This window comes from Eublepharis macularius, chromosome 16 (genome assembly GCF_028583425.1).
Source record: "Eublepharis macularius isolate TG4126 chromosome 16, MPM_Emac_v1.0, whole genome shotgun sequence".
In the NCBI taxonomy this organism is placed as follows: Eukaryota; Metazoa; Chordata; class Lepidosauria; order Squamata; family Eublepharidae; genus Eublepharis; species Eublepharis macularius.
Genome location: NC_072805.1, coordinates 31642176 through 31670082, shown reverse-complemented (window position 1 = coordinate 31670082; position 27907 = coordinate 31642176). Strand labels below are relative to the sequence as shown.

Here is a 27907-nt window from a genome sequence, read left to right as displayed (position 1 = left end):
TCACTACACAAAACTGACTGTCTACACATCATAGTGGATCACAGACTGAGGTAATCCAAAGAACATTCATCAGACTGGCAGTGAAATCCTAAGCAGAGTTACTCTAGTCTAAGCCCATTGAAATCAGTGGGCAGAGAGTCTCGCTACATGAGATATCTTGGCACGTGTTTGTCAAGTGTAGGGAGACACAATGTTGGCCAGGAAGCGGAGTTTTAAAAGACAGAGCAGGTGGAGATTGCTCCTCAGAGGGTTTGTTAATTTCATCTTCCCCTCCTGGAAGGCTCTGTCAATTTCACCTCTCCAGTCTAAGACTGTGTGGGATCTCAACCAGAGGGCAGCAAGGAATGGAAATGGGCTGGAGCTGCCTTCCAGAGCCAGGCTTGGACCTGGAGAGGTTATAATGGGCTGAAGTTTCTCTTCTGGCATTTCACAGCCCCTTCACTCAGCTCCAGTGTCCAGCAAAGCCTTTGCCCTGCCGCTGGCTCTGTCTTTTTAAACTACCCTTCCTGTCTAACATTGCAACTCCTGACACGTATTCCTCACATGTCAGATATCTCATGCAGAGAGACTCTTAGACTGGAGTAACTCTGCTTAGGATTTCACTGTAAGTGACACAAATCTACCATCACCACCCAGAAGTTCTTCACAGCCAGTTCTATGCCGAAGGAAGAATCCCCTTGCTGATGGGTTTTTTCCCTCCTCCTTCAGCCACTCTCAGAAGGAAGAGGGGTTGAAGAGAGGAAGGCTGTAGCGAAGAAAAGGTCTGGGGGGAGGGGGGGGGAACGACTACAGGTTGGGATGGAACACACTAAAAAGCAAGATGCTGAATGGCCAATGGGAGGTACCGGATTCTAAATGGCCATCGGAAATAGATTACATCAAGGCTGGTGGTTTGTTTCCCCTGTGGTTTTCAGAGGCTATCAGCCATATTGACCTTATTTTTGCGTTTGGCTATGTGGCGGCAATCCCTAAAGACATCCTAGTGACCATTCAGTGCTATTCACCCGGAAGAGCAAAAGAGGTTCATGTAGGTCCTGTGGGATTGTAACAGTAGCAAAGAATAATGGGGGTGGGGGATTGATTTGGGACAATATGGTAATTGAGACGGTGGGAACCTGGGTTAGACTGACCGTTGAAAATATCTGGCAGACTGATGCCTAAAGGCACTGTTCACAGCTAGGACCAAGTGGCCCAAAGTGGAAACCCTGTGCCCAAGCTGTCCTTGTTAGCAAAATAAAATGCCAGTCCTGTGACATTTTAAAGACTAACAGTTCTTTCATGCTGACTTTTTGAGTCTGGATATTGGAGGAAGTGAGAAGTACTCACAAAAGCTCATAATGAAATAAATGTTGTTAGTTTTTAAGGAGCCGCTAGACTTTTACTATGAGAGATGAACACAGCTCCCCCTTTGCAATGGGTTTGATAAATCAATGGTTTGCCTCAGCTTAATGCGTTCAAGTGGGTCACTGGGTGTGGAGAGTCAGGGCAGGTCTTAGTTTTAAGTTATTTGCAAAAGGGAGATCAGGGACCACTGATCTATGGGACTCCTGGCACTGCTAAAAAAATAACAAACCCAAACAAGCATCCAAAAGCAGGCTGTATGCCAAACCACCCACCCCTGTGTGCTCAATGTGCAGGCTGCTGTGGAATCTCTAAGCTTCCCCACCTGCCCTTCCTCGAAGCGTGAACTGGACTTGCAGAAGAGAAGAAAAAAATCTTGCAGCTCTTCATCCTATATGAAGGCTGTGTGTGAGTGTGTCTGTGTGTGTGCGTGCGCACAGAGACTTGGGGGAGGGGGATGAGGGATCTGTGCTGTGCAAGATCAGCCCAGGCAGTTCCTAAGAGGGGATGCGCTGGCTGCTGGCTGCTCCTCCTCATCCTTGCAAGGCAAGGCAGGCTTTCCCCCATTGGCGCACGGAGCCCTGAGCACATTAGCAGCAGGGAGCCAAGCCCGGGCTAACAAATCTGCCTGCTTCTTCTCCCTTCCAGGTCTATTGGAACTCGATTTGAAGGTTGAGGCGGAAGATAACAAGATCGGGACTCCCCAGGCTGTGCTGTCACTCAGCCGTGCCTCCTCCGCCAAGTCACGCCCTGCCTCCACAAAGGATGCTGAGGCTGGGAGCGGGCTGCTTCCTCACGCAGAGCCTGCACCCGCACAATCCCTTATGGACCTGCCGACTGCGGGAGAGAAATTGGAGCATTACACCCGAGGCAGGCCCAGGCCCAACCGCAGGAACAGACAACCTCCAAGCAAGCCCAATGTAAGGCTCCCCTTCCTTTCCCCCCGATGTGTTGGGGTCTTTCTCTATTTTTTTTTTTGCACGAGGCTTAAGGGGGGCTGTGTCTGTGTGATGGGCAAATGTCTTCCTGGCTGTTTATTGCAGCCTTGGAAGATGAAATGAACAGAGCAGCAGCTGTTAGCTTATGCGCTTGTCAGCCAGGCACTGGACACTGCTATGTAGAGGACAAGGTTGTTTATATATCAGGAGAGATGCAGCATTTGGGGGCTGAAAGTGGAGCTTTGCTGCTTCTGTTTATTTCCTGGGTGTTGCAGGGAAAGGAGGGGGGGGGAATCCTGGTGGTGCCCAATCCAGAAAAACTGCAGTGTGTTGGAGGGAGGAGATTTCATATGAACCCATCTGCATGCATACATTTGCTTTCTCGTGAAATGTGTATGGTTATTCAAAGGGTTTTTGGCGGAGGTGGAAGTTATACCATCTACTGCATGAACCGTCTACTGCCTCTTCTAGAAAAGCTGGGGAATTAAAAAGAAATCCAACTATTGGCTGTTTGTTTCTTCCAAGGACCTAGTGGCACAATCTGCGTTAAGGCCTTGGAACATTTTTGGCCTTATTCTGATGTTTCTCCAGTAAGAAGGAGGGTGAGGTATGGCATGCTCCAGGAGATACCCTTTCGCCAGTCAATGAGTCCATTAATAGAATTACAGTTTAACCCCTTGACTACATGCAAGGGGAAGTTAAAAAAGGCTTTGTGGTCAACCTAGCTAGATGGCTGAGGGCTACAGGAAAATAAATGTTTATCTCAAGTTGAATTTGTCTGGGGGACATTCCAGCTATGAGCAATGTGCAAGCCCAGATTGTGCATGCATCAGTGTGATGCGTTGGCAGGTATTAAGTGGGGAGTGGAATTTGTTGCCTCTGCAATGGCCATGTCTATTCCTTTGGTATCGGTCTGCAAAGGAGGCCTAGGCAGGTCTATTGAGTGAAGTTTGAGGACCCCAGACCACAGAATTGCAAGCCTCCAGGTGGAGCCTAGAGTTCTTCTGGAATTACAATTGATCTCCAGAATACAGAGATCCGTTCCCGTGGAGGAAATGGCAGCTTTGGAGGGTGGACTCTGTGGTATTACATTCACACTGAGCTCCCTTCCCAGACTCTGTCCCACCCAGGTACCACCCCCAAACCTCCAGGAATTTCCAAAGGTGGAGTTGCCAATCCTAATTTCCCACCACCACTTTTCAGCCAACCAACCTAGGTGATCATTGGGTGGAGCCAACACAAACTGTACCTTGTTGGAATGTTGTAAATACTCTGATTAGGCTTCTCCCTGGCCTCAAAATCTTCAAAACACAGATTGAGGCCATTTCCACAAAGGTTATCTACCCTGGGTTCAATGCTGTTGGGAAGTGGAGTTCCCCCCACCCATCCGCACAACATTGTGGTGCATTTGTACACCTCCTCGTGAGGCTTCTCTGGCTTTCCCCTGATCTTTCTCAATCCTCCTTTTCTGCAAAGTTTTGGGAAAGATCACAGTAAAGCCTGGATAGTTTTTGTGCAGGAGGGAAAATTTAAATTTTCCTGTCCGAGCAAGCCTTTTTACCCGACACTGTCCTTGTGGGGGCTGTTCTGTCTGCCACAAGGCCTTTTTTAAAAGGAAAAAAAATCAGTGTTTGAATATTATTATATTGATCTAACATTATAACAATATGTATAACAGGTCCCATGAATTCTCCTTTTTTTAAAAAAAGTGTCTAGCCCTTTCGATTGCAGAGCTATAAGGGGAAAGACACATCTCTGCAACAGAACAGGCTAGAGACTTACTCTTTTTAAATAAAAGCTGAAAGTTTGAAGAATGTGTTACACATCTTGTTAAGATCTTATATCTATATAACAATATTCAATTGCTGATTTAAACAAAAAAAGCTGAAAAAGCCCCAGTAGCCTGAGGGAAGGGGAATGGCTGCCGTTGGTGAGACTGGGGCAGGGAAACTGCATAGAAACCTACCACGTTGAAGCCCCATTTCTGCTGTCCTGTGTCAGCAGCCACAACAGCAACAGGGAAACCGCACAAGCCTCTCCCCATGTGCAAACTTTCCGGATGAGGCAGTGGTGAATTGTAACCTTGCTGTGTTAATTCATATTTTTACAAGTGGAAACCTACGAAGAACTAAGGGGAGGGGTGAAGGGGGAGAATCAGTTCAGCAGAACCTTAGAGAGAGAGCATGGTATAGTGATTAGAGTTGTCAACTAGGATCTGGGAGACCCAGATTCAAAGCTCCATTCTGCCGTGGAAATTGGCTGTGTGTCTGGGGCCAGTCACACGCTCTCAGCCTAACCTATTTCACAGGGTTGTTATTTATTTATTTATTTTATTTTCGATTTTTATTCCACCCTCCCCACATTTCCAGCAGGCTCAGGGCGGATTACACTGAAGAGGAGAACCATGGCGGGGGGGGGGGGCATTGGAGAGAAAAGCATGTTTATAAATATCTGCATAGCAATAACAAATAGAATTGATGGTGGGATTGAATACAGGCCTCCCACTCATGTTCATACTGATAGCACAGGGAGGCAGCCTTCCTCTACAGCAGAAGTGATGGCAGGGGGGAGGTTGAGCTCGGGAAAAATGCACCGAAGGCTTTGCTTTTTGTGAAACCCTTTCTTCCCAAAAGTGATGAGGAAGGAGGTAATTAATTGGGTTTAGCAAAGGTGACTTCCCAAGGAAGCAGCAGATAGGAGGACCCGGAGGAGGCTGGCCTTGAAAACTCTAGGGGTATAAAAACTAGCCTCCCTGAATTCCAACGGGCTCATTTAATCCCTGTCAAAACAATGGCTTACCCTCCTGTGGGCCTGTGAGTGGGGCCTGCAGGCTTCCCCTTATGCCATGCCAGGGACACTGCCTGGTGACATGAAGATGTGCTTGCCAATATCCAGGTGGAGCCTGGAGATCTCCCAGAATTACACCTGATCCCTGGACTACTGGGATCAATTCCCCTGGAGAGAATGGCTGCTTTGCAGGGTGGGTTCTATGGAATTATACCCTAAGGTCCCTCCCTAAAATCTACCTCCCCTAGGCTCCACCCCCAAATCTCCAGTAATTTCCCAACCTGGAGTTGGCAATCCTGGAGCAAAGCCTGCAGACACAATGCTTTGCCGAGGGAGATTTTGCAAGGAACAGAGAGCTGTTCTGACCTGCTGTTTTGCGCAAAGGACGGAGAATAGAACCTTTCCTATCCTGCCCCCTCCAGTTACATATCCTGAAATGCCTACACACAAGCTATCCCCTTTGTGAGATTGTTATGTCACTTTTCCCACAAGGGAGGTATTCAGGGTTCTTCTCTCTTGCATTTTATTCTCCTGACAACTCTGTGATGAGACAGAATGTTTGGACGAAGGTTACACAATGAACTTTGCTGCTGAATTGGGAATTTGAATCCAAATTCCATCAGTCCTAGTCTAACACACAAATGACTGTATTTACAGAAAAATATGTTTTGTAATTACATAAACCACTTTGCTGTATCCCTGTAATCTTCACAACAACCTTGTAAGGCAGGTCAGTTTTATCGCACTGCTTATGGGGGGTGGGGTGGGGCTGAGAGGCAGCAAGTTGCCTAAGGCCCGCCAAAGGTTCTTTATGGCTTCGCTAAGTTTCAGACAAGAGATGCTGCACCAAATAATTCTTAATTGCTATGTTAAATTAGCCATACTGTCTGTGTTTGAACGTTGGCACAAATTCTGAAGATTAGAAATGAGTTTGCGAAAGTGCCTACGAAGCTCTATGCAGATCAAAGCACAGTTATTTAGAAAATAAATTCAGTGGAGCTTGCGCCTTGGATGCTGCTGCATTTCACACAAGTGAGCGATTAGGTGACACTTTCCTCTTGAATTGTACACAAACAAAGACCGCAGGTAATGCACTTACTGGGTTGGACACAGATCCATTCTGCTGGCGTGGGCTCTTTTTTCAGATGGAAGCAGCCTTCCTCTCCTGCAAGATGCTCTTTGAACCTCCTAAGTCAGGGGAAGTCTCCTTGCACTGGAAAAAAGCACCATCAGCAATGGAACAGCTGGCTACCCACTGCTCTAAACTAAAGCCCAGTTGTGAATCAGCCCCCTGAACAACTTTCAGTACAACTTCTGGCTGTTACCCCCTCAAAGGGGGGGGTCAGGGTTTCAGGGGGACTGAGCCCTCAGGGCACTCTATTATCTGCATGTGGAAAATGAGCATGGGAAATGTGGCCAGTGTGGTCAGAGTATTGAGCTAGGTTCTGGAGACCCAGGGTTGAATCCCCCACTCCACGATGGAATCTCACTAGATGCCCTTGGGCCAGTCATACCCTGTCAGCCCAGCCTGTCTCGCAAGGTGGTTGTTGTAAGGATAAAACGAAGGAAGGGAGAACAGTGTTGTAAGCCACTCTGGGTCCCCACTTGGGAGAAAAGCAAGGTGTAATTATGTAAAATAACATTAAATACAATGTACTGGCACCTCCCCTCTGTGTGTCGGTGTGCATATAGATGACAACCCAACAGTTATAGACTGTTGCAGGGGTGCAATCACTGAAGATTATAACACTTAATATCAAAGTGATATGCTTTTCAATGCAAGCTCTCTTTTTGCCCTGCACGAAGAGGTTGGAGTTGATGGTTCTGATGTGGTTTGTCAAGTCAAGAACGGGGGGGAAAGTCCTATTTCCTTCTCTTGATTCCTCTCTTCTCAGCACTAGCAACAAGAGCTGACTATCCAGGGTGATTTCAGGGAGATGATTTGCAAGTAGTTCAAGAGTGACCTGACTTGACCTGGATAGCCCAGGTGAGCCTGATCCCATAAGATCTCAGAAGCTAAGCAGGGTTGGCCTTTGTTACTAATTGGATGGGAGACATCCAATGAAGACGCGGGTTGCAAAGGCAGGCAATGGCCAGCCACCTCTGTTATTCTCTTGCCATAAAAACCCCACTAGGGGTCACCATAAGTCAGCTATGACTTGAAGGCACTCTTCACCACCAAGAGTGGCCCAAATAAGGTGATATTATTTTAAGACATTCATCACCATGAGCTGGGTTCACCATGGCAGCAAGATGCACCCTGTATACTTATTTAGTAAAACCTTTATATCCCACCTTTCCTGCCCAATCACAGTAGCTCAAAGCAGCTTGGAAACAAAGCCTCTGTGGAGTTATTTGAAGGCAGTATACCTCTTTTTGTAATGTGCTTGGAGCAAGAAACAGTAGATGTCTTGTGAGCTTCTGAGAGGGATTTGGTTGGCTCTTGTAAGCAGCATGTTGGATGAGAGAAGTCCTTGGTGTGGACCAGAGTAGGCGGTTCTTGTGTTGAGAAGCTTGGAAAGGAGACCAGCTGCTTAGCCTTTGGCCAGAAACCTTCTGCTTGGCAGATGAACATGTGTGCATTCCTCCATGTGCCTGCATACCCAAAAGCATCATAGGGATGGGAGAAGAAGATATTGCTTGGGATTAAGGGTGGGAGAGGAAGAGGAAAAGAAGGTTGCTGCTTTGCACCCAAAGTTCTGCTCATTTTGGCAGAGGAAACAGTGAGGATGCAGCCAGCCGAATGTCGGAGCTGACAGATTTCTTAACAAAAGACATTTATAAATGGAAACAGATTGGGGGAAATTGTCCTTTCAGAGTGTGGCTGATCTCTGGACTGCATTTCAATTGCACAAGGCACATCTCATGTAGTGCAATTCAGCAGACGCTTGTCCACATTGCTTAGTAACTTCAGTTCTTTTACAAGGGACTTCCAAGTGTGCAGAGGAAGGGTGAAGAACCCTTGAAATGCTGCTATTATAACTAGTGAGAGTGAGGGCGGGGCAATCAGTTCTGCTATGAATGGCAGCTGTCAGATGGGTGTAACTCTACTTAGGTTTGCACTAAGTCCATTGAAGTCAATGGGCTTAGAAGGGCATAAATCTGCTTAGGAGCACACTATCAATCTCCTCCTGTTACAAAAAGAAGGTCTTAGCTATGGATTGTGCAAGGCAACGTTCTCCAGCATCAAAGCATTGAGCAACCTTTGATAAGGCCAGTTCCTTATAACTGGTAAAGCTGTGAGACGGCAGGCCGTAAACAATATGAGTAGACATTGGGAACGACTGGGCTGAGGCAGGTCAAAGTTCTTTTGCCATTCTGTGTCCACTGATTCTCTGCCATCTGTTGCACCAGCATAAGGGATTAACTAATTTAGTATGGGAATAAACTGACTTTGTTTCAGGTAAGCACAATTTGTAGGCAGTCAAATCAAATGCAGACTTTCAGCCGTGTATGGTGTTTTACCAGAAGCTCAGTACACCTCACTTTGCAGATGCATGCCTGGGAGTACACAATTGTGCGTGTGTCCATGCGTGTGAGCATTTCCACGATTCCATCAACTGTCTTACCCCTGCCATATGCAACCCCCTTGATTCTATCTGGTTAGACTCTTCTTCTTCCTGTTTATTTATTTTGATATTTTATACCTTGCTTTTCTCCCCAGTAGGGATCCACAGTGACTTACAACATCATTCTCCCCCTCCCAGGTTTTATCTTCACAACAACTCTGTTAGGTGTGTTGAGTGGAGAGAGAATGGCCGACCCAAGGTCAGCTAGAGAGCTTCCATGGCAAAGTGGGGATCTGATCATAATCTGACATACTGTCCATTGTATCATCCTGGCTCTCACACACACACTTAATTTGTAAGAGTATTTTAATGGGCTTTCTTCTGGTAAACAAGACAACAGAGGCAAAGCTAAGACCTAGTAGATATGAAAGGTAACAAACTGAATCTGGAAAAGATAGTTCAAGAGAACATAACACCATGGAATGATAAATTACATACAAATAAAATTACCAGAGTGCATTTGCAAATCCACTAATAATATGAACAGTACAAGATAACAAGTGGCACAAACAAATGATCTTTCCACAACTAAGCATATAAAAAATAGAAAATAATGAGGAACAGAACAGTGACAAGATCCTAGATCCACGCTTGTTCTTCTGATTCTCACACTATCGTCTTGAGGTTACATGAAGAACATATAGATCATATCTTGAACTACATATTCCAGATTATGGTTTGTCGTTCTGCCTTTCATACCTACTAGATCTTGTCTTTGCCTCTGTTGTCTTTTGAGGATATTTTCCTCCTTTCGGTCTTGCCTTTCTTTTAAGAGTATGCTGAATTTATGTGCATGCCGCAAATAGGTGTGTGAAAGCTCTTGCATTTAGGCAAGTACTGTGCTAGTGAGTGCAGATAAGCTGTGGTTTACTTGGATGCAAGATGCAGGTTGTTGCTGTGTACTATATCAGACAACCCTTGATTGAACTCCGTGGCCAAATGGTCTCAGTGACCAACTATTACATGCAATAGCCAGGCCTGACTGCAAGCTCATGAACTGTTGATATTGTTGTCATTAAAATATTTCTATCCTGCCTGCTAACTGTGGAGATTCTCGGTGGCTTATACAGAATCAAATACACTTAAAATATAATTTAAAAAAAATATTACTAAATAGAAACTGCACGCCTTTTAATTCCCCATCACTCCTAGGATTGACTACTCCCAATTCATAGAATCAGAGTTGGAAAGGACCTCCAGGGTCATCTAGTCCAACCCCCTGCAGAATGCAGGCAATTCATTATGTAAAGCCGTGGTCTTGGCATTGTAGTTCCTGACGTTTCGCCAGCAGCTGTGGCTGGCATCTTCAGAGGTGTAGCACCAAAAGACAGAGATCTCTCAGTGTCACAGTGATCTCTGTCTTTTGGTGCTACACCTCTGAAGATGCCAGCCACAGCTGCTGGCGAAACGTCAGGAACTACAATGCCAAGACCACGGCTATACAGCCCGGAAAACCCACAACAACCATCGTTCTCCGGCCGTGAAAGCCTTTGAAAATTCATTATGTAAGTTCTCCAAACTGTATGCAAAATTTAAAATTGCCCAGCTTTACAATCTGAGGTTAAAAATGAAGTGCCTGAGAAGCAAAGGAGTCCCATTTAAAACCATTCAGGTGGTAACCCTGTGTTGATTCCCACGGGTGGCCTGCAGCACACTTTGTCCTGTCGAGGCGGCTTAAGAAGAGTCGTCATAAGCAACTCGTGGCAACACCTTCCCCCTGGGTGTTCCAGGCGAGAGAGGAGCAGGGGCGGCTTCCCATTGCCTTCCCCCAGTCTTCCCCGGAGGTTTCCCATGGCTGGCCATGCTTACCCTCCAAGCTGAGATGAGCTCAGGCTAAGCTGGGCCATCCAGCTGGCTTTAAGGCGGGGGGAGGTCTTGAAATTCATAAGCAGAGCCAAAGCCTCTCGTGCGCGCTGGGAACAGGCATTGTCAGGGCCCCAGGAGAGTTCCCGACATCTTTCTGCAGAGCTACACGTGGGAGTGGGTTCTTAGTTCGGTGGCAGAGCATCCACTCTGCATGCAGAAGGTCCCAGGTTTAGTCTCCAGCTAAAAGGATCAGGGAGGAGCTGACGCGAAAGACCTTGATCCCCTGGAAAACTGCTGCCAGTCTTGTTCAGGTAGGGTGCCGCACGTCTTGGAGCAATGTGCCACCGTGCTTCTGCCAGTGTGGAGAAAGAGGCAAGCCCACACAATTGCGTTTAAACACACACAAGACATATAGCAATCCCCTCACCCTGATAAATTCCACAACAGGCAGTATTGTCCTCACTGAGCTTATCGGATTTCTGATAGGCCCACTGCAGGGAACATAAACAGATTCCTGTCTCTTATAATAAGAAAATAATTTCTGTGCTCTGAGATGCAGGACATTTTAAAGAAGCCCAGCACAAATACTCTTTCTAGGCTGAACAAGTCCAAAATAAGGACACCTAAGCAGGCGTCCTCTGTGTTGCTATGATTCTCTGCTCTAGCTTGCTTACCCTAGTAGGCAACCCAGACTTATATTACAATCTATGCCAGATGGATGAGACAAGCCTTGCACTCTTCTTTTAGAATTGGAAAATGGCTTTGCCCCATTTGTGGTAGGGAGGGACATGTGAACAAACTCCTTCCTTCAGTCCTTGATTTCCTTCGCTTGCTTTGCAGTCTACATCAGGGGTACGTAACTCAAGCAGTTATGGCAGCCATAACGGGCCTTAACTGGAGCGAAGTGGGCCACCCTATTACATCACCTGGCTCCCTTGTGGCCTACGTAACTATTTGGGAGGGGGGGGTCAGAATGCCTCCTCATCTGTTCTTTGGGCTCTGAGGTGGTGTCCTGACACTGTCATCACCCTGGAAATTTCTCTTTGCATTCCAGTCATTTCAATTGAGACTTTTGGAGGGGGGGGATGGAAATGTGGCTTCTCAGTTCTCTAGGCTGAGAGTTGGGGGTCTGTCCTTGCCCACACACCTAAGAAATGTCTCTGTTGCATCCCATGGACTTGCAAAGACATGGGAAGAAATATCTCCTGCAAAAGGGGTGGGGGGTGGCATCAGAATGCCAGCTCTCAGTCTCAGCTACCATTTGGCATTCTCCCCACAGGGGAAGGGAAACTTCTTGCTACATCTCAGAAAAGGTGAAAGTTTCAGGGGTGGAAGTACACAATGTGGGTCCCCTGGGTTGTATGAGAAATTATTTTTAGTTGCCTAGGTAACCATTCATGAAAATGGGGAGGATGATGCTTTACAGGACCATCTGCCAAGGGCTGTGCCCTTACCTACAAATGCCCACTGCTATGCAAAGACAGGGGCTTCTTGGTTCAGCTGCCTCATTTATCACTTGCCAAATAACTTCCATTTTTTGACAAAAAGTCAGAGCAATGAAGAATCTGCAATTGTTAGTAAAAGCCCATCTTTTTGGGACTGTCATTACTGGAAAGCACTGCAGCTTCCTCATGCTTGAGGGAATGCCTGCTCGAAGGGGCCAGGGCAAACAGAGGTGGTAATGTGTGTTACTAGACAGAGGCCAAAATTCCAGAAGGGTATGTGCATTAGCAAAATCAAACAGGACTAGGGGCACTTTAAAGACTAAAAAAGAATGATTTCAGCTCATAATGCAATAAATGTTGTTAGTCTTTACAGTACCACTCAGATTCTATCTGATGAGACAGAGGCAAGGTTCCCAAGGGTTGTTTTTGTGGAGGGGGCTGGAGATCTCCTGGAATTACAACTTATCTCCAGATGACAGAAATCAGTTCCCCTGGAGAAAATGGCTGCTTTGGAGGGTGGACTTTATAGCATTAGACCCCGCTGCGGTACCCCACCCCTCCAAACCCTGTCCTCACAAGGGTCCACCTCGAAACATCCGGGCATTTCAGAATCCAGAGTTTGCAATTCTAAGAGAGAGAGAGAGAGAGAGAGCATGCAACACTGCCACCAAAGGGGAGTCTATGCTGGATGCCTTCCTAAAATGAAGCACAGAATATTAAATATTAAGGATAATTCCATCAACTGGAGCTTCCAGTATGGAGCACAAGTCTGTTGAGGCTTGCGCGCTCTCTCCCCCCTGACATGAACATATCCCACTCAAATTCCTTGCTGTCGCCTACAGGTTGTGAGGAAGGAGATGTTCTGACTTTTGCAGCAGATGCCATGTGCTGAAGCAGGGCTTTCCAAATATGTAACCAAAGAGATCCTGCTGCAAAGCAGCTAAACCAAACTTGGGAAGTAAAGGGAAGGAGGCGTTTGTCCAACAGCAGATGCTGAGCCTCAGTTAAGGCATGGTTCAAACACACAGGGGGATGAAGTGGTAGCAGTGGCCTAATCGGTTGCACCATTTCAGACCGCAGATTGCATTTTGAAACATTTCCTGATTTTTTAAAAGCTCCCTGGAAAAAGAAAGCTAGCACAGCACATACAGCAAGTTTTCTATTTGTGCTGAGTTTTTATGAGAAGGAATACTCAAAGCTAGAATCTCCCGTCTGCAATCTGAAGTGCAGCAACCTGTTCTGCCGTCTCATTCTCTGCATGTGTGAACCAGGCCTTCGATTGCCCACAGGTTCTGTATGGTTAATTAAAGTATTTATACCCCATAGCAGACCCAAAGCAGTTTACGTCATTCTCCCCATCTCCGTTTTGTCCTCATAAAGGTATACCAGGCTGAGAGTGACCAATCAAAGAGCTTCCTCGGCACTGTATGAATTCAAACCTGTATCTCCTAGATCCTAATCTAGCACTCTAACCTGCTACACCACGCTAGTGCCAAGATGGATTGGCAGATCTCACTCGCAGAACCAGGTTTCCTGTAGGAAAAAGCCTTTGCACATGACAGTTTTCAGCTAACATCATCTGTGGTTTTAGATGGCGGATTCTGCATCAGAGCATAAAACCTGTGGTTTTGTATCTGAGGTTTAGGTCAGGTGATGGGTGCTTGTATATGTTCATTCACCACTCCATAACCTGCTCTGGAAGAGAGTTGTTGTTGTTTTCCCCCCGGAGTTTCTAGATAAACAGAGGAGCTGTTAAAGCTTAGAGAAAATTGATGTACTGCATGCAAATGGCGTTGACAAGATCATTCAAAAAGTGGCTCCTTTGGCCCTGCTAAAGAAATGCATACAGATTCCATGTCCTTGACTGCATTATACTACTTTTAGTGTTGTTGTTAAGTCTGTCTGAATGATAATTCTGTATCACTGTGTTCTTTCTGATTTATGTATCATATATTTAGTCCCAGCAGGGTTGGTGATGCATTTTTAAACGCTTTACATGGTGTATATTGTTTAACATGTTTAATTGTTGTAATGACTTTCAGTCAATCCTAAACCAATGAGTCACAGCTCACTTCTTCAGATAGTCTTATAGGTGCTACTGTTGCTCTTATAGGTGCTACTGTTGCTCTTTTCTACTGGTACAGACAGACTAACATGGCTACCCATTTCAATTCTAAACCCTTCTAAATCCATTGATTTCTATGGTTGTAGAAAGGTGTAACCAGGGCTTTTTTTCTGGGAAAAGAGGTAGTGGAACTCAGTGGTGGAACTCAAGACTGCACAATGACATCACTTTGGGTCAGCTGGAACAAGAGGGGAGTTTTTATTGCCCTCGGAGAAAATGGTCACATGGCCAGTGGCCCCGCTTCCTGATCTCTGCTGGCACGGAGGGCAATCTCAGCTCCTCTCTGTCTGGAAATCAGGGGGCGGGGCCACCAGCCATGTGACCATTTTCAAGAGGTGCCGGAACTCCGTTCCAGGTGAAAAAAAGCCCTGGGTGTAACTCAGTTTAGGATTGCACTGTTAATGAGGGGCAAGATTCAAGACCAGTAGCCCCTTACAGACTAAAAAATCTTCCATAGTATAAGCTTTCGAGAATCAAAGTTCCCTTCATCAGATACAAGGGAGCCTTGACTCTCAAAAGCTTATACCTTAGAAATCTTGTTGATCTTTATGTTGTTACTGGACTCAAATCTTGCCTGTCTACTGCAGACCAACATGGCTACCGACCTAGCATAGTTAATGAGGTATTTAATATTGTATTAGCTTATAGCTGGAATGCACCGGCAGAAAGCCATGTAAGGCTCATTAATTACCTGCAGTTCCATTCAGTGACTGTCACGTGAGTTTTTCCCTGTTTTGGCCGACTGCCCCGTGTTCACCGCCAAAAGACTAGCAAATGACCTGGAAGACTTTGACAGGCCTGCCCCTTCCCACTGGGCCTACTGCAAATGTGGGCTGAATGGGTCTGCACAGCTGAATGTGACATATTGTCACAACTCAGCCCACATTTTACAGTGCCACTACTGAACCTGTTTTTAGCAGAGTAGTGAAGCCTTGATAAAAGGGGATTGAACTGCAACCAAAGACCTGTCATGACAATGTAGCATTGAAGATAACTTGGTGGTACAATTTTTCTGTACTTTTACTAACGTCTAAAAGGATCACATTTTTTTTTATAGCTAGAGAGTAAAGCTGTTTTGGTGATGGTTCATCCAAAGTGAGCCAAGCTGTGGTGAATTTCAAAGACCTTCGCTGCAAGAACTAGTACAAAGAGATGCTGTCAGTCAGGGTTACAATCGTGTTCCAAGGCAATCGTGTTCCAAGGCATCTCGGCACTCAAAAGGTCGTGTTGGGGCCAAAGGAAGCAAACATTCTGAGTCCTGTGATTGGCGCTCCCAGAATTTTATTTAATGCAATTAAATAATGATTAATTATGATTCTGATTAGGATTTCAGCACAGGGAAAGGTGGGAGTTAAGTCTTCCTCCCCCACCCACTGTTTTCCTGACCTGAAGTGACCCTGTAGAGCTATCGTTTGCTCCTCTGGCACAAACATATGGATACCCATATATGTATGTTTCCCCACTGGGGAAAAGAATTTCAGGTCAGGAAAACAGCATGAGGGAGGCTTAAGCTCCCCCCTTTCACCTCACACCAGAGTCCTGATCAGAATCTGGGCCCCACATGCCTGATAACAGCATTTCTTAAAAAGCTTGGGAGCTCCAATCCCAAAATCGCCAGTATTTCATCCGGTTTAGCCCTCAGAGGGTACCCTGATGGGGAAAGTTCACCCATCTTTCCTCTTTTCCTCTCTCTTCTGAAACCTGGTAGGGTTTTCTTCCAGCTAGTAATTGTGTGTGCTGCCAAATGTTTAGTTCCAGCCTTGAATTCCGCATAAGCCTTGGAACTGGTGCTGGGATTGGCTCAGGAATCCCATGTGGATTATGAACTCATCAATTTAACCTTTGCATCTGATTCATCTTTGCTAATAATCTTGTCTTCTGTAACGGTGGATAAAGTTAATCATCTGGCTGTGTAGGTTATAGCTGGGTACTTGCAATGCAAGCAAGCAAGGCTTCTGTGCCCGCCTAATTGATCAAGCTTTCTTGCTGAGCGAACCTGAGTATAAAAGTGGAGGAAGGCAACATATCCGAATTAAGTTCTGCCTCAGATGCAGATTACTTTTTGCAGGATTTCCATGCATTGGGGGTGAATCAAGGATTAAACTGCCTGGGATGAAATTCAAGGTTTGACTCTGGAACTTGACATTTGAGGTGGGGCCATGGGTCAGTGATACAGCATCTGCTCAGCATGCTGATGGTTCCAGATTCAATTCCCAGCATCTCCAATTAAAAGATCACATAATAGAGAATGCAAAAGACTTCTTCTGGAGAGCCACTGCCAGTCAGAGTAGGCAATACTGCCCTTGATAGACCAGTGCTCAAACTTGGGATATGGTAGCTTCATCTGTTCATGTGACTTTGCTGGAAGGCAAACCAATCAACCCCACCTCTAAAGCAGAGAGCCAAACATTCCTCTTTGGAATCGTTTTTACCATGATGGAGTCATGAGGGAAGCTATTGATCCAAGAGTTTAAATACAAGAGGGTTGATTTGTTTTGTTGAGAAGGCAATTTGTAGATATTGACAACAGAGCCAGTCTTTAAAATGTTGCTAATTATCGAGGAGTCAAGATCCTTGGGAAATTTTTGACCACTAAGAGAAAAGATCCTAGGAAAAAGGATTCCCAACCCAGTACACACATCTGCTGCTTAGCGCTTTAGACGTGAGTGGTAGATTTAGGACTTCTCTGGCCTGATCACATTCCCGTGATGTGCTGTTTTATGTTGTTCCAGTTAAGAGTTTTCTTGACCTAATAACTCTTGATGGGAGATGAAAGCTTGTGTGGCTGTCCAGACCAACAGTTTATTTCTTCTTTGAGTCAGCCAGAAGAATAAAAAAGTCTCCCTAATATATTTAAATCCTCAGGGAAGCCGATTTGTTTAATTTATATACCACTTTTTCAATATCCATTGTCAAAGTGCTGTACAACTTTAAAAGGATATAGATAACCAGTTTCAGCGTACCGTTTTCTTACTTCTTCTGTTTGTTGCTCTGACTGTGGAACTTGTTCCTAGGTGCAGCCAGCGGTGCGTGAGAACGATGAAGACCGAAGCATTGCGAGGCTGGATGAAGGCCTAGACGATTTCTTCACAAAGAAGGTGATTCATGAGCACTTACCGTAAGTGAAGACTTTGACTCAATCTGGGAGCTTCAAGCCAATGAGAAGTGGCGTGGGGGCTGAAATTTGGGGGACGTGGTGGGGACTGCATCTGCTTTTCATAGAACATGGTGACAGTCAAGGATCTGATAATCAGCAAAAAAAAGACATTAAAACTGACATTCCTTCATAGTAGACACATTTAGCAAGTTTAAAAGAACGGCTTGGGTTATGTTTATAAAAATCAAAAAGAGTCCAGTAGCACCTTTAAGACCAACCAATTTTATTGTAGCATAAGCTTTCGAGAATATATATTTGACCAGTTTCTGTACCATGCATCTGACGAAGAGAACTGTGATTCTCGAAAGCTTATGCTACAATAAAATTGGTTAGTCTTAAAGGTGCTACTGGACTCTTTTTGATTTTGCTACTACAGACTAACACGGCTCACTCCTCTGGATCTTTGTTTATAAAAATGCGCCTGAGGGTGGGCTGCAAAAGCTCTCCTCTAACATGTGCAGACCTTGCTGAAAGCGGTCTAAGGGCCAGTTCCAACACTGTAGCTTCCCCTTGTTTCTATGCATTGGCAGCCATCCATTTATCTTCTGCTGCAGTGGCACCGATGGCACTTGCCCCATGAAGTCTCAGGAGAGCCGATGAGCACTCAAAACATGACATACTCTTATGTTCCAGGGCCCATCTTAAGCATGCCAGCCTCCGCTTAATGCTTGTGATTCAATTTTTCCTCCTACACAGATGTGCCATAGAGCTTTTCCTCGTTCCTGCTTTTCTCCCCCATGGAGATGCAAAGCCTGTGACATCGTTCATTTTATCCTCACAGCAATCACTCTGTGGGGCAGGTTAAGGCTGGCACAAGTCACCCAATGAGCTTCCATGGCAGAGTGGGGATTGAAACCTAGATTTCCCGGGTCCTTGTCCAGCAACTCCAACCACTATACCGCGCTTGCTCTCTACCTCTGTCACGGGGGATGAAAATGCGGTGATGGGTGGCTACGAGTGCCGTGGCTTGATGGGAGCAGGCTGCACAACCACGTAAGAGGTGGAAAATTCAGTGCGAGTCCTCCTGGGTGTATCTGTTTGCACATTAAATACGCCAAATGTCCTCTAGCCTCTGTCTGAAAATGGACTTTCTCATTGGAGTCTAGCATCTGCCTCAGCAGCAGGCATTATCATATAATTCAACAGTGACCCAAAATGTTTATAGGAAGAGATCTAAGCTAGACAATAGATAAATTCTGCTGGGGAAAACGTCAATCGTCTTGTGGCTTCTGTATCAGCCTCTGTTGCAGAAAGCTGGTTTTCCTCCCCTTTTCCTTTGTGAGGTGGGCGTATTAGCACTGGAAGGGTCCCCTCCCATGTCACCAGTGGGGACCCTGACTTGTCACCTCATCTGAAGCTGTGTCCTTGAGGCAGCTCCTCAAGTCATTCTCTCATTTTTTTCTCCACTAACTGGCTACAGCCCGGTTTCGTCGGAAGCCTCCCTGGCCTTCGCTACCCCCACATCTTCTGGCTCTCGGACCCTCAAAAAGAAAATAGGACACTTCTTTGCCTTCAAGAAGCCCAAATCGAGCCGGGCTACCAGGCCAGAGAAGGAGCCTGAGGGTAGCCCTTCAGCGACAACGAGGGGCAGGAGGCTGATGCTGAGTGACATTTTGAGGGCCCCCAGCAAAGCCAGTGAATCCACGAAAGGACTAAGCAAGTCTGAAGAAGGAGGGCTGGCTGGGGAGAGCAGAAGCCCCTTAGAGCAAAGCCAGACTCCAGACAGTTCTCGCAGGACCAGGGCCAACTACTCCCGGGAAGGGAAATCTCAGTCCCTGATACTCCTGTCCGGGGAGGACGAAGAGACGCTCGGGGTGAGACATGAGAAAGTAAGTCTCTCTGATTTTCCTGCGTGGCTCAAGGAGACGGTGGCCTGCTTCTGCTGGGCCTTTAAAAGTCAAGCATGGGATGGCTCAGGGCTTAAATACATGTGCCGTTTTCCTCCCCTGGTCTGCATGACCAAATGCACATTGCGAGTTGTGTGCTGGAAACCTAATCCCAAGCATGCGTGGGTCCAATTCAGATTGGGACTGTGCAGCATGGACAGAGAGGGGGCTTCAGTCCCCGCATGAGGGTTTTCTGACCTCAAACTGCTCTGGAAGAGCTGCTGTTTGCCCCATTGGGGATCCATGTACATTCATGGGGTACACTAGGTTTCCCCAACTGGGCAAACAGCATTCCTCCTGGGGCTGTTTTAGGTAAGGGAAATGGTTTAGCAGCAAGGCTTTAGCACCACTCACCATGGCCTTGATCCAAATTTGGCCCACACATACCTTCGATTAAGTTCCCAGCACTGAACTCATAATACACATTTGGTCACACAGACATGGGGAGGAAAAGTTAATGCTTAGTTATGTGATGTCTCAGGTTGGAATATGGTGAGTGTTGGGGCATAAATGGCCTTCTAAGCCTCCTAAGCTCTGCTCACGACCTGAGTTCGATCATGGTGGAAGCCGGGTTCAGGTAGCCGGCTCAAGGTTGACTCAGCCTTCCATCCTTCCGAGGTTGGTAAAATGAGTACCCAGTTTCCTGGGGGTAAAGTGTAGACGATTGGGGAAGGCAAGGGCAAACCACCCCGTCACAAAAAGTCTGCCAGGAAAATGTCATGATGCAACATCCCCCCATGGGTCAGTAATGACTCGGTGCTTGCACAGGGGACTACCTTTACCTTTCTAAGCCTCATCATTAGTTTCAGACACAAAGAAAGTCAGTTCCTCTCTCAATGCAACTGCACAAAAAACTGGCCCTGTAATGTCCTCTGGTTCTGCTCAGAGACAAACTGCTGAGATAGCTAAGAGAGAACACAGAGAGGATGCCTTTTGAGGGATGCGAGCTGCGTTGAATTGAGAAGCAAGCCCACACATCCTGTAGTAGTTCTCTGCTTCTGGGAGAAGGGGCTGTGGCACAATATGGTAGGGCATCTGGTCTCCCTTGCCTGATCTCCCTAACAACAGGATGCTGAGTAGGCAAGGGGGCAGAGTTGGCTCTTTACGGTCTTAGCCGTGATTCCTGTGTGGGGGGAGAAGGTGTATCAGCTGACTCAAGAGATCCATTTGTGGATGGGGGTACGGAGGGATTACGTTTGGTACCTCCTTCTCAGTTGCTGGGCTATCTGGGTGAGAGCAGGTGGCTATTGATAAGAGTTGGCACCTGGACAGGTTCTGGCCTGGCTACTGAAACACTGAGTGATGTCATGGTGACCCAGTGAGGGTGCTTAGATTTGCCATATGGTTTGCTCTGCAGAAAAGGCCGTTTGAGAGGAGTGATGGGGAGCTGCCCAGTTCCTTCGAACAGAGGGTCCACGTCATGCTGCATCGGATCGGTGTCACCAAGGTGTTATCTTCTGAAGGCAAAAAGAAGCAGGTGAGGGGCAATGGCGACACCTTGGGGGATGATGGGCTCTTCGCTGTTATGCTCAGGTTGCAAGGAAGAGTTTGCTGAACTATCCTCCCACAGGAATTCCAGGAAAGATGAAAGAGCCGGGCCCTGTCGTTAGGCTGGTCGTATCTTTGTTTTGATTCACGTGGTTTTTAAGTAAGCCATTTCTGCTACTCCGAAGGCATGGCTTGTCTTTTTTGCAAAAAAAAAACTTATAACAGAAATCTGAATGGTCTTAACAGTATCAACAAACACAAATCTTTTTTAAAGGGACCACACGTTCTGTGGCCTGCGTTCTTTTCCTTGATGAGTATTTACTTATTTAAAGCATTTTAATCTCTCCTTTAAAAACGAACACATCATAAGTATGCTGCGACAGACTCAAAATAAAAGCCCTATCACAAATCACACCTCCCAAAGTCATAAACACAACCTAATACACTCTGCCTGTTGCAAAAGCAGACAGTGGCCGATTCCAGACGACTAACCTGAAGGCGCTGCATGCCGCCGTGTTCTGGATCACGACAGGGAAAACGCGAAATGTCACGTTTTCCCCGTCACGATCCGGAACATGGCGGCATGCAGCACCTTCAGGTTAGTCGTCTGGAATCGGCCAGTATAAAATCAGTCAAATCTGCCATCAAGGCCAGCCCTACAGGCTAAATTCCATTAAAAGCCTTTTTGAATCAAAACCATTTTGCAAAGGTTCTTTCTGATACATGAGGGATGGCCCTGCACACACTGCTAGCTCGTTCCAGTGTTCAGAATGTCAACAGATACCCCAGTGACTATGGGCCAAGCTACAAGTGACGAATGACACTTGAAGGGCAAGTGTATTTCTCCCTGTTCACTTGCTCTCCACTCGATCCACTTGCCGTTCAAGTGTCATTCGTCACTTGTAGCTTGGCCCTACTTTGAATCACCCGCACAAAGATTAAAAACCATCCATTAAAAGCTCTTCTGAACAACTCTGCCTTGCACGAGCATCCAAAAGGAAGTGTTCCTGACATGCTCATACTTGCCAGGATTTCTTTTGCTGTGTGCGGGAGTTAACTGTAGAGATGGCTCTTCTCCTGTGACAGGGGAGCCAGGGTGCATGGCCTTTTGAGCTGTTCCATGATTCGAAACACAACCTGTTACCCAAGTCTCTTAACAGATGTTTTGGCAAGTGTAGTGAAATGTTCCCCCATGAGAGTAATTGAAAATAATATATAAAAAAGAAACCCTGTTTCCTTCATACATCCACTGTAACTTGTCCTGCCAGCATTCAAATCCTGGCCCAACTGAGATCCTCTTGATTCCGTGTCAAGTTGCAAGATTTCCTTTTTCCTGCTGCAATTTTGACACCCTTCAGACACAAGTGTTTTCTGAAAAGGATCTACCCTTGAGAATTTCTTTGCATTTTTTTTTTTTGCAGAGCAAAGATGGGGAGATCAAGAAAGCTGGTTCTGATGGTGAGTAGCACTTGACCCCGCTCAGGTAAATGTTTGGTCTTCTCCCAATATTCAGGACGATAAATCTTGAGCACTTGAAGCTTGTTGCTTCATGGAAACTCTCTACCTACCCTACCTCACAGGGTTCTTGTAAGAATAAAACGAGGGAAGGGTAGGACAAAGAAGGAAGCAATAAATAATCAGTGCATTAGAATTTCTGCTTGTATCAGGGCAGGAAAAATATTTCAAATATCTGCATCAGCTTTGTACAACAGGCCGCACTGCCAATATTAAATCAAAAGCTGCTTTGGAAACTTTGTTCTATTTTGTATGTGACACGAATTATTGCAATTTCAAATATACAAGCGTAAAACCTGTTTGGGCATTTGGAATTAGGTTGAATCAATGTTTAGCCTTTTGACACATCAACAGTGCCTCCTGGAATCATGCAGTTTGACAGCGAGTGTTAAAATGACACAAACTCAAGAATTACTTTCCCTCACCTATAAATGTATATTGAGCAGGAATGACATCTACTGGCTGTAATGTGAAAATGCCACATTATCTAGTCTCAAGATACAAAGCTTATTGGTGTGCTTCACTACGTCAAACCATTTGCTTTTCTCCTTATTAAAAAGAAATCAACAATACTGCTGGTTATCTATTTAGTTACAACTTCTTTGGTGGGAGAAAAAGTCAGTACAATACCACCAATATTAAAAAGTGCTGTTTTCATTGAGGAGATAAATGGATGAGTTGGACTCATATTACATATAACGTATTGCAAATCTGAGAGATGGTACTACTACTCATTATGACAAACAACATATTTATCCAGAGGAGTTAGCCGTGTTAGTCTGTAGTAGCAAAATCAAAAAGAGTCCAGTAGCCTTCTCTATATCTGACCAGTTTCTTCTTGCCCTCCATGCATCTGACGAAGAGAACTGTGATTCTCGAAAGCTTATGCTACAATAAAGTTGGTTAGTCTTAAAGGTGCTACTGGACTCTTTTTGAACATATTTAAGTTCTAAATGCTTGGTGATTTATAGGGACCAGTTCCTAAGATAACTCATAATTACCCTGAGAATGGAGCTTTTCTGCAGTCAAGAGCAGGATGTCTTCCAAGAGCATAGGGACTTATTCTGGGATAAAGCTGGAGCAGCCCTGCAATTCCCCCAGGACACCCTGTTTTTTAGAATGGATTTCTGAAATGCCACCAGAGTGGGCCAACAGAAAGGCAGACAACGAGGCAAATCCCCTTGAGCTACCATGAAGCACAGAATGAGCTTGTAGGAGTGTTATTATAGCCTAGTTGTCACAAAGGTGTTAAACTTTTGTCCAGATTGTACTACTTGAGCCTGTAGGTGAGGGTTCACAAGACTGAATACTCAAAGAGAGAGAGAGAGAAAATTCTTGCATACAGAAAACAAGCATATTGGGGGGGGAGCACCCTAGCCTAGCCCTGCTGTGCTACTTTTGTATGTACAAGGATTTTTTTAATTGTTTGGCATGCAGGAATACTCTATTGTGATGCCCTACATGCAATCAGAAGGGGGGTACAGCCCTTAGATGCTGGTTTCACTGAGGCTAACTTTAGAGTCCTTCGGGGGTACAGCTGTGCTGTAAATGGGCTGCATTCTTTAGGTGTGACCTCATCACAAAGAACTCCCCGCCTCTGGCCTGAGTGTAGCTGTTTGCTTCCTAGGGGACATCGTGGACAGCTCGGCAGAGTCTCCTCCTTGCTCCTTGAAATCACGTACACACTCCATGTCCACAGGTAAGTGTGCCGTGAGCTTCTGAAACTCCTTAAAATGCTGCACCTTTGACTCTCTTCGGGCACCCTCTTTCATCGTTCACACTTCTGGTCTTGCAATTTGCACCCTGAGTTCAGTCTCCTATGTTATTGCCCACAGGGCAGGCGACGGTGTTCTTATCTTGAGGCATTGGGATGGGGGAAGAACAGATCATAACTGCCTCGTCGTCTTCATATTAGGTTCGGACTGGATTGATCCTGGGCAGGTTCAGCTATGTTTCTGCTGCTTACTGTAGAGTTTTATCAAGGAGTTGAGGAAACTCTACTGTACAGACTGTACTCATGTGAGAGTGGTGACCACTTGACCAAGAAATTTGTAGCACTCTTATTCCTCCAGGGCTGTATGTGGATAAAAAAGCTCTTAGGACAACTTACAGCAGGCCAGTTGGGCTACTCAGCCTTCTAACTGACAGAAAGAAAAACTGTAGGTGAATGTGGCTTTGGAGGTACAGAGTATGGGCCAAGAGTAGATCAAGTGCGTGTATGTGAGAGTTGTTTGGAGGATGCTGGTCCACCCTTATGTATGAGATGATAAGGTTGTCCGGTAAGAAACATTCCAGAGAGATGCCTTGTAAGGGACAGGGACTGTAGGCTATTCTACTAGGTACAGTCTGTTGATGTAGATTTGCTCCTACTGGGTAGTTTCCGTGTCATTAAAGATGTCGTGTTTAATTACTTATGCTGTTTCAGCACTGTTGTATCTCTCTGTTCAGGTTTATGCTTGTTGTCATATTTTTGCAACCGATTGTCTTTGTTCAATTGAACATCCTATCTGATCATATTGACTTGCACTCTGTGTAGTCCACCTTGTCAGACAAATAAAAAAAATAAAAATAAAAATGATGCCACTATCTTGCAGACCCCTCTGTGCGATTAGGACCTGCTGATGCCACTGGCGGATCCGGTGAATCGAGACTCTCCTGGAAAACTCTTGGGAAACAACTGAATGCAGAGCTCAAAGGCAAATGTTCAGAACTCAGCTCTTCCCCAAGAAGAGCTTTTGCCATTCAGGAGCCAGCCAGCCCACGAGAGCAGAAAGGCAGGGAAAGCTGGACTAGCAGTTTACCCCGGATTGGGAGAAGCGCAGCAGGCGCTCCACCTGTCAGAAGGACCAGCAATGCGGAAGAAGGACGGGCTTTCTCTGAACTACAGAATTCATATGCTGACGTAAACACGATTGCGGGAGGTATGTTGAGTAAAATGCTGGTGCTTAGAGGCCAGTGCTGAAATCCTCCCCCTAAAATCCGGTTGCTTCTTTTGTCATGCCTCCGCCCCCCATTCAGAGTACCCAGAAAAACATACGGCAAGTTTCCCATTTCCCTGGAGAAGTCCAAGGATGCATTAATCAGAGGCAACAAAAAGGGAAATGGCACTCCGGCTGCTTCAGGAAAGTGAATTTCTAGGAAGGCTGCAAGAAATGCAGTTACATAATCCAAATTCTGTCTTTGGCAAAATCCAAGACAAGGAGACTGGTGTCAGCAGGGCTTCTCCTGGAAATATTCCAGCTGTTTTCTGAGGCCTAGTTGAACAGCTTTCAAACCCACATCCCTTTCCTTTCAGACAATCAACCCAAACCCAAACCCCGTCTGAAGCCTGTGGCAAATCGGAGGGCCATGTCTGTTCATGAAGAACAGCTCAGGGACCAAGCCAGTGCGGTAGAGCTGCACCGTAAGTACAAGCTGATTGACCTAGTGGGAAATGAAATTTGGCCTATTGTCCATACCACACTGAAAATGAGCTGTCTCTGTACTCCTGGGTGCCTTTCAGGTAATCTCCAACCACCTTCACCCTTTAGCAGTCAATTTTGAATGGTGAGACCAAAGCCCAATGTTGAGACTATACGTGATTTCTCTTCCTGAGACCCATTCAGCATGAGATCGATTCAAATCTTGTACCCTCTCAATAACAAAACAGAATGTACAAAATGGAATGTACAAAACTGGTACAAAACGCACCAGTGTAAGGTTTAGCGATAGTATGGGAGCTCTATAACCGTACATTTTAAAGAAAAGGGTTTTAAATATTACATATATATATACCACTTTCTCCCCAAGGTGGCTGGCAACATTCTCTCCTCGACAAGGTTAGCCTCACAATCCTGCTAAGTAGGTGAGACAGAGAGAGTGATTAGCCCGAGGTCACCCTGTGAGCTTCCATGGAAAAGTGGGGAGTAAAACCTTGGCCTCCCAAATCTTAGTCCAACACTCCAACCATTGTACCATGCTGTGATGATTCAATGCTATCAAGAGAGCTACGGGCAGTATTGTTTTTGAAGAAGTGTGAGACCTGCCTGGAAGACTTTCTGTCTGCTCTGCTCCTTAATTCTAAGTGTGCTCCTTGAGGCCCATTCTATCAAGTGCCGAGCAGCCTGAAGCGACAAACAAGTAAAGCTTTACTTGCCGTTGAGGAAACAAAATGCTGGAGGCCTCCTTATACCTGTGGCCATCTGCAAAGCTGTACTAGGAGCTGTGAACTTACAGCTTTTGTCCACCTTCCCTGAAGTTGGAAACGGGGGTCTCTTGCAGAACAGCAGCTGCTGGACCACCGTGTTCAGAGATGCTGTTAGATACCAGCCTCATTGGCATCTGATGAAGGGATCTCCGACTCCTGGAAATCTTGTTGGTCTTTAAGGTGCTACTGGACTCGAGTCTTGCCCGTCCACTGCAGACCAACAGGGCTGCCCACTTGAAACCAGCCTCATTATTGTATCTCAACCACAACAGGGCTCTTCCCAGAGTTTGCTAACATATTAGCCTGGCTTAATTCCCCTGCAGATACAAAACTCCCTCTTTGTCTGCAGCGCTCCCCAATCCTGAAATGGAAGGTTAAGCCCAAGTCCCTGCTGGAACCTGAGCTGCCTGCATCGTCCGACTCCGCAGGTACGGGTGGCAGAAGGGGGTGTAAGACACCTTCCTTCTTCTAGATGCAAATTCAAATGACTGTTTGAAAAGAACTCCTCAGGCTAGGTTCATGCAGTGTTGTTTTTGTTGACAGAGACATTACTGCTACACTCATCTTTGTGCTTATGACAGATGAGTTAGTAATCTGTTTCCTCTTGCTTTTTGACAGCAGTAAGCATTTAGCATATTACTGATGCTTGCTAATACGTGCTGCATTCAGATTTTGCGGAGCTGAATGAGATGTGCAGACCAAGCTATTTGTGTTACGTTGACAGAATGTGTTTGCACTCATTCCCTTACAGGCAGTCCACCACAAGAAAGGACTGTGGCAGCAACTGAGTCAAGGCCCAGAGCAGATACAGGCGAAGAGCGGCAACCAGCTCTGGAACAAACTCTTGAGAATGCACAGAATACAGCCCTAGACCAAAGAACTGCTGTGCCACCCCCCAAGTCACCGGCACAGGAACACTGAGTTGGTGGTAGTTGCTCCTGCATGACGCCAGCTCAACCAAGGAACACAGAATGAAGGCTAATGACTTGAAGCGGCAGTGGCTGGGAGAGTGCAAGCGATTTGGCACGAGGGGAAAGCAAGCCCCATTGTGGCTCCTTGGCCGGTAAAGCTGGTGGTGTTTCCAGTGAGGGAGGGTGGCGTCTCAACTCTTGCACGTCTTCTGGGCTGTCTCCTTTTTTTTTACCTTTCGCTCTTGTATACTCTCATGTAAGTGCCCAGTGTTCTAACAGCTCAAGTGGGAAAAGCCAAAAAGCCGAGTCTCCCGTCAGGGCTGTTTCTGGCAGCAGTTGTACAGCTGGGAGCTGGTGCAGATGCTAAAACGTTAGTGCCAGAAAATGAACCACCAGCAGGAGGGGTGGGAGAAGTATTTTACATACACAAAACTTGCCAGTGTTGCATTGTACGTGGGCAAGAGGGTGGGGCTTGGCCAGATTGTGGCTTGTAGAAAAGGCTAAAAACAGGGATGCAGCTAGGCCTCCAAGCCGGGCTCATCTTTCTCACACTGACAATCTTGCTCTTTCCTTCAGGATGGGGGTGGGTGGGGGGAGAAATAATCAGTTCTTAGGGGCCCTACTTTCTCTCATCACATCCCTTTATAGCCTAGGTATCACCTAGGAACAAAACTCCCATTCTAGGCAGACACCTGCTAGCACCAGTGAGGTGTTCGGCATAAGTAAGGCAGGAGCACGTGTGTGTGTGTGTGT

The 27907-nt window shown here is 46.1% G+C and overlaps 1 protein-coding gene across 1 annotated transcript in view; it reads left to right on the top strand.

Annotated features, from left to right (window-relative positions):
• LOC129343880 (capping protein, Arp2/3 and myosin-I linker protein 2-like) overlaps window positions 1-27857 on the top strand; it is a 77582-nt gene extending 49725 nt beyond the window's left edge. The window contains exons 27-36 of the mRNA XM_055000262.1: window positions 1990-2261; window positions 17026-17129; window positions 18589-18997; window positions 20412-20531; window positions 21964-22000; window positions 23685-23762; window positions 24652-24978; window positions 25353-25460; window positions 26567-26671; window positions 26995-27857. Of these exons, the coding sequence (XP_054856237.1) occupies window positions 1990-2261; window positions 17026-17129; window positions 18589-18997; window positions 20412-20531; window positions 21964-22000; window positions 23685-23762; window positions 24652-24978; window positions 25353-25460; window positions 26567-26671; window positions 26995-27164 (1730 nt within the window). The 3' untranslated portion in view covers window positions 27165-27857. The remainder of the gene's footprint in view (window positions 1-1989; window positions 2262-17025; window positions 17130-18588; window positions 18998-20411; window positions 20532-21963; window positions 22001-23684; window positions 23763-24651; window positions 24979-25352; window positions 25461-26566; window positions 26672-26994) is intronic.
• The last annotated feature ends 50 nt before the right edge of the window (window positions 27858-27907 follow it).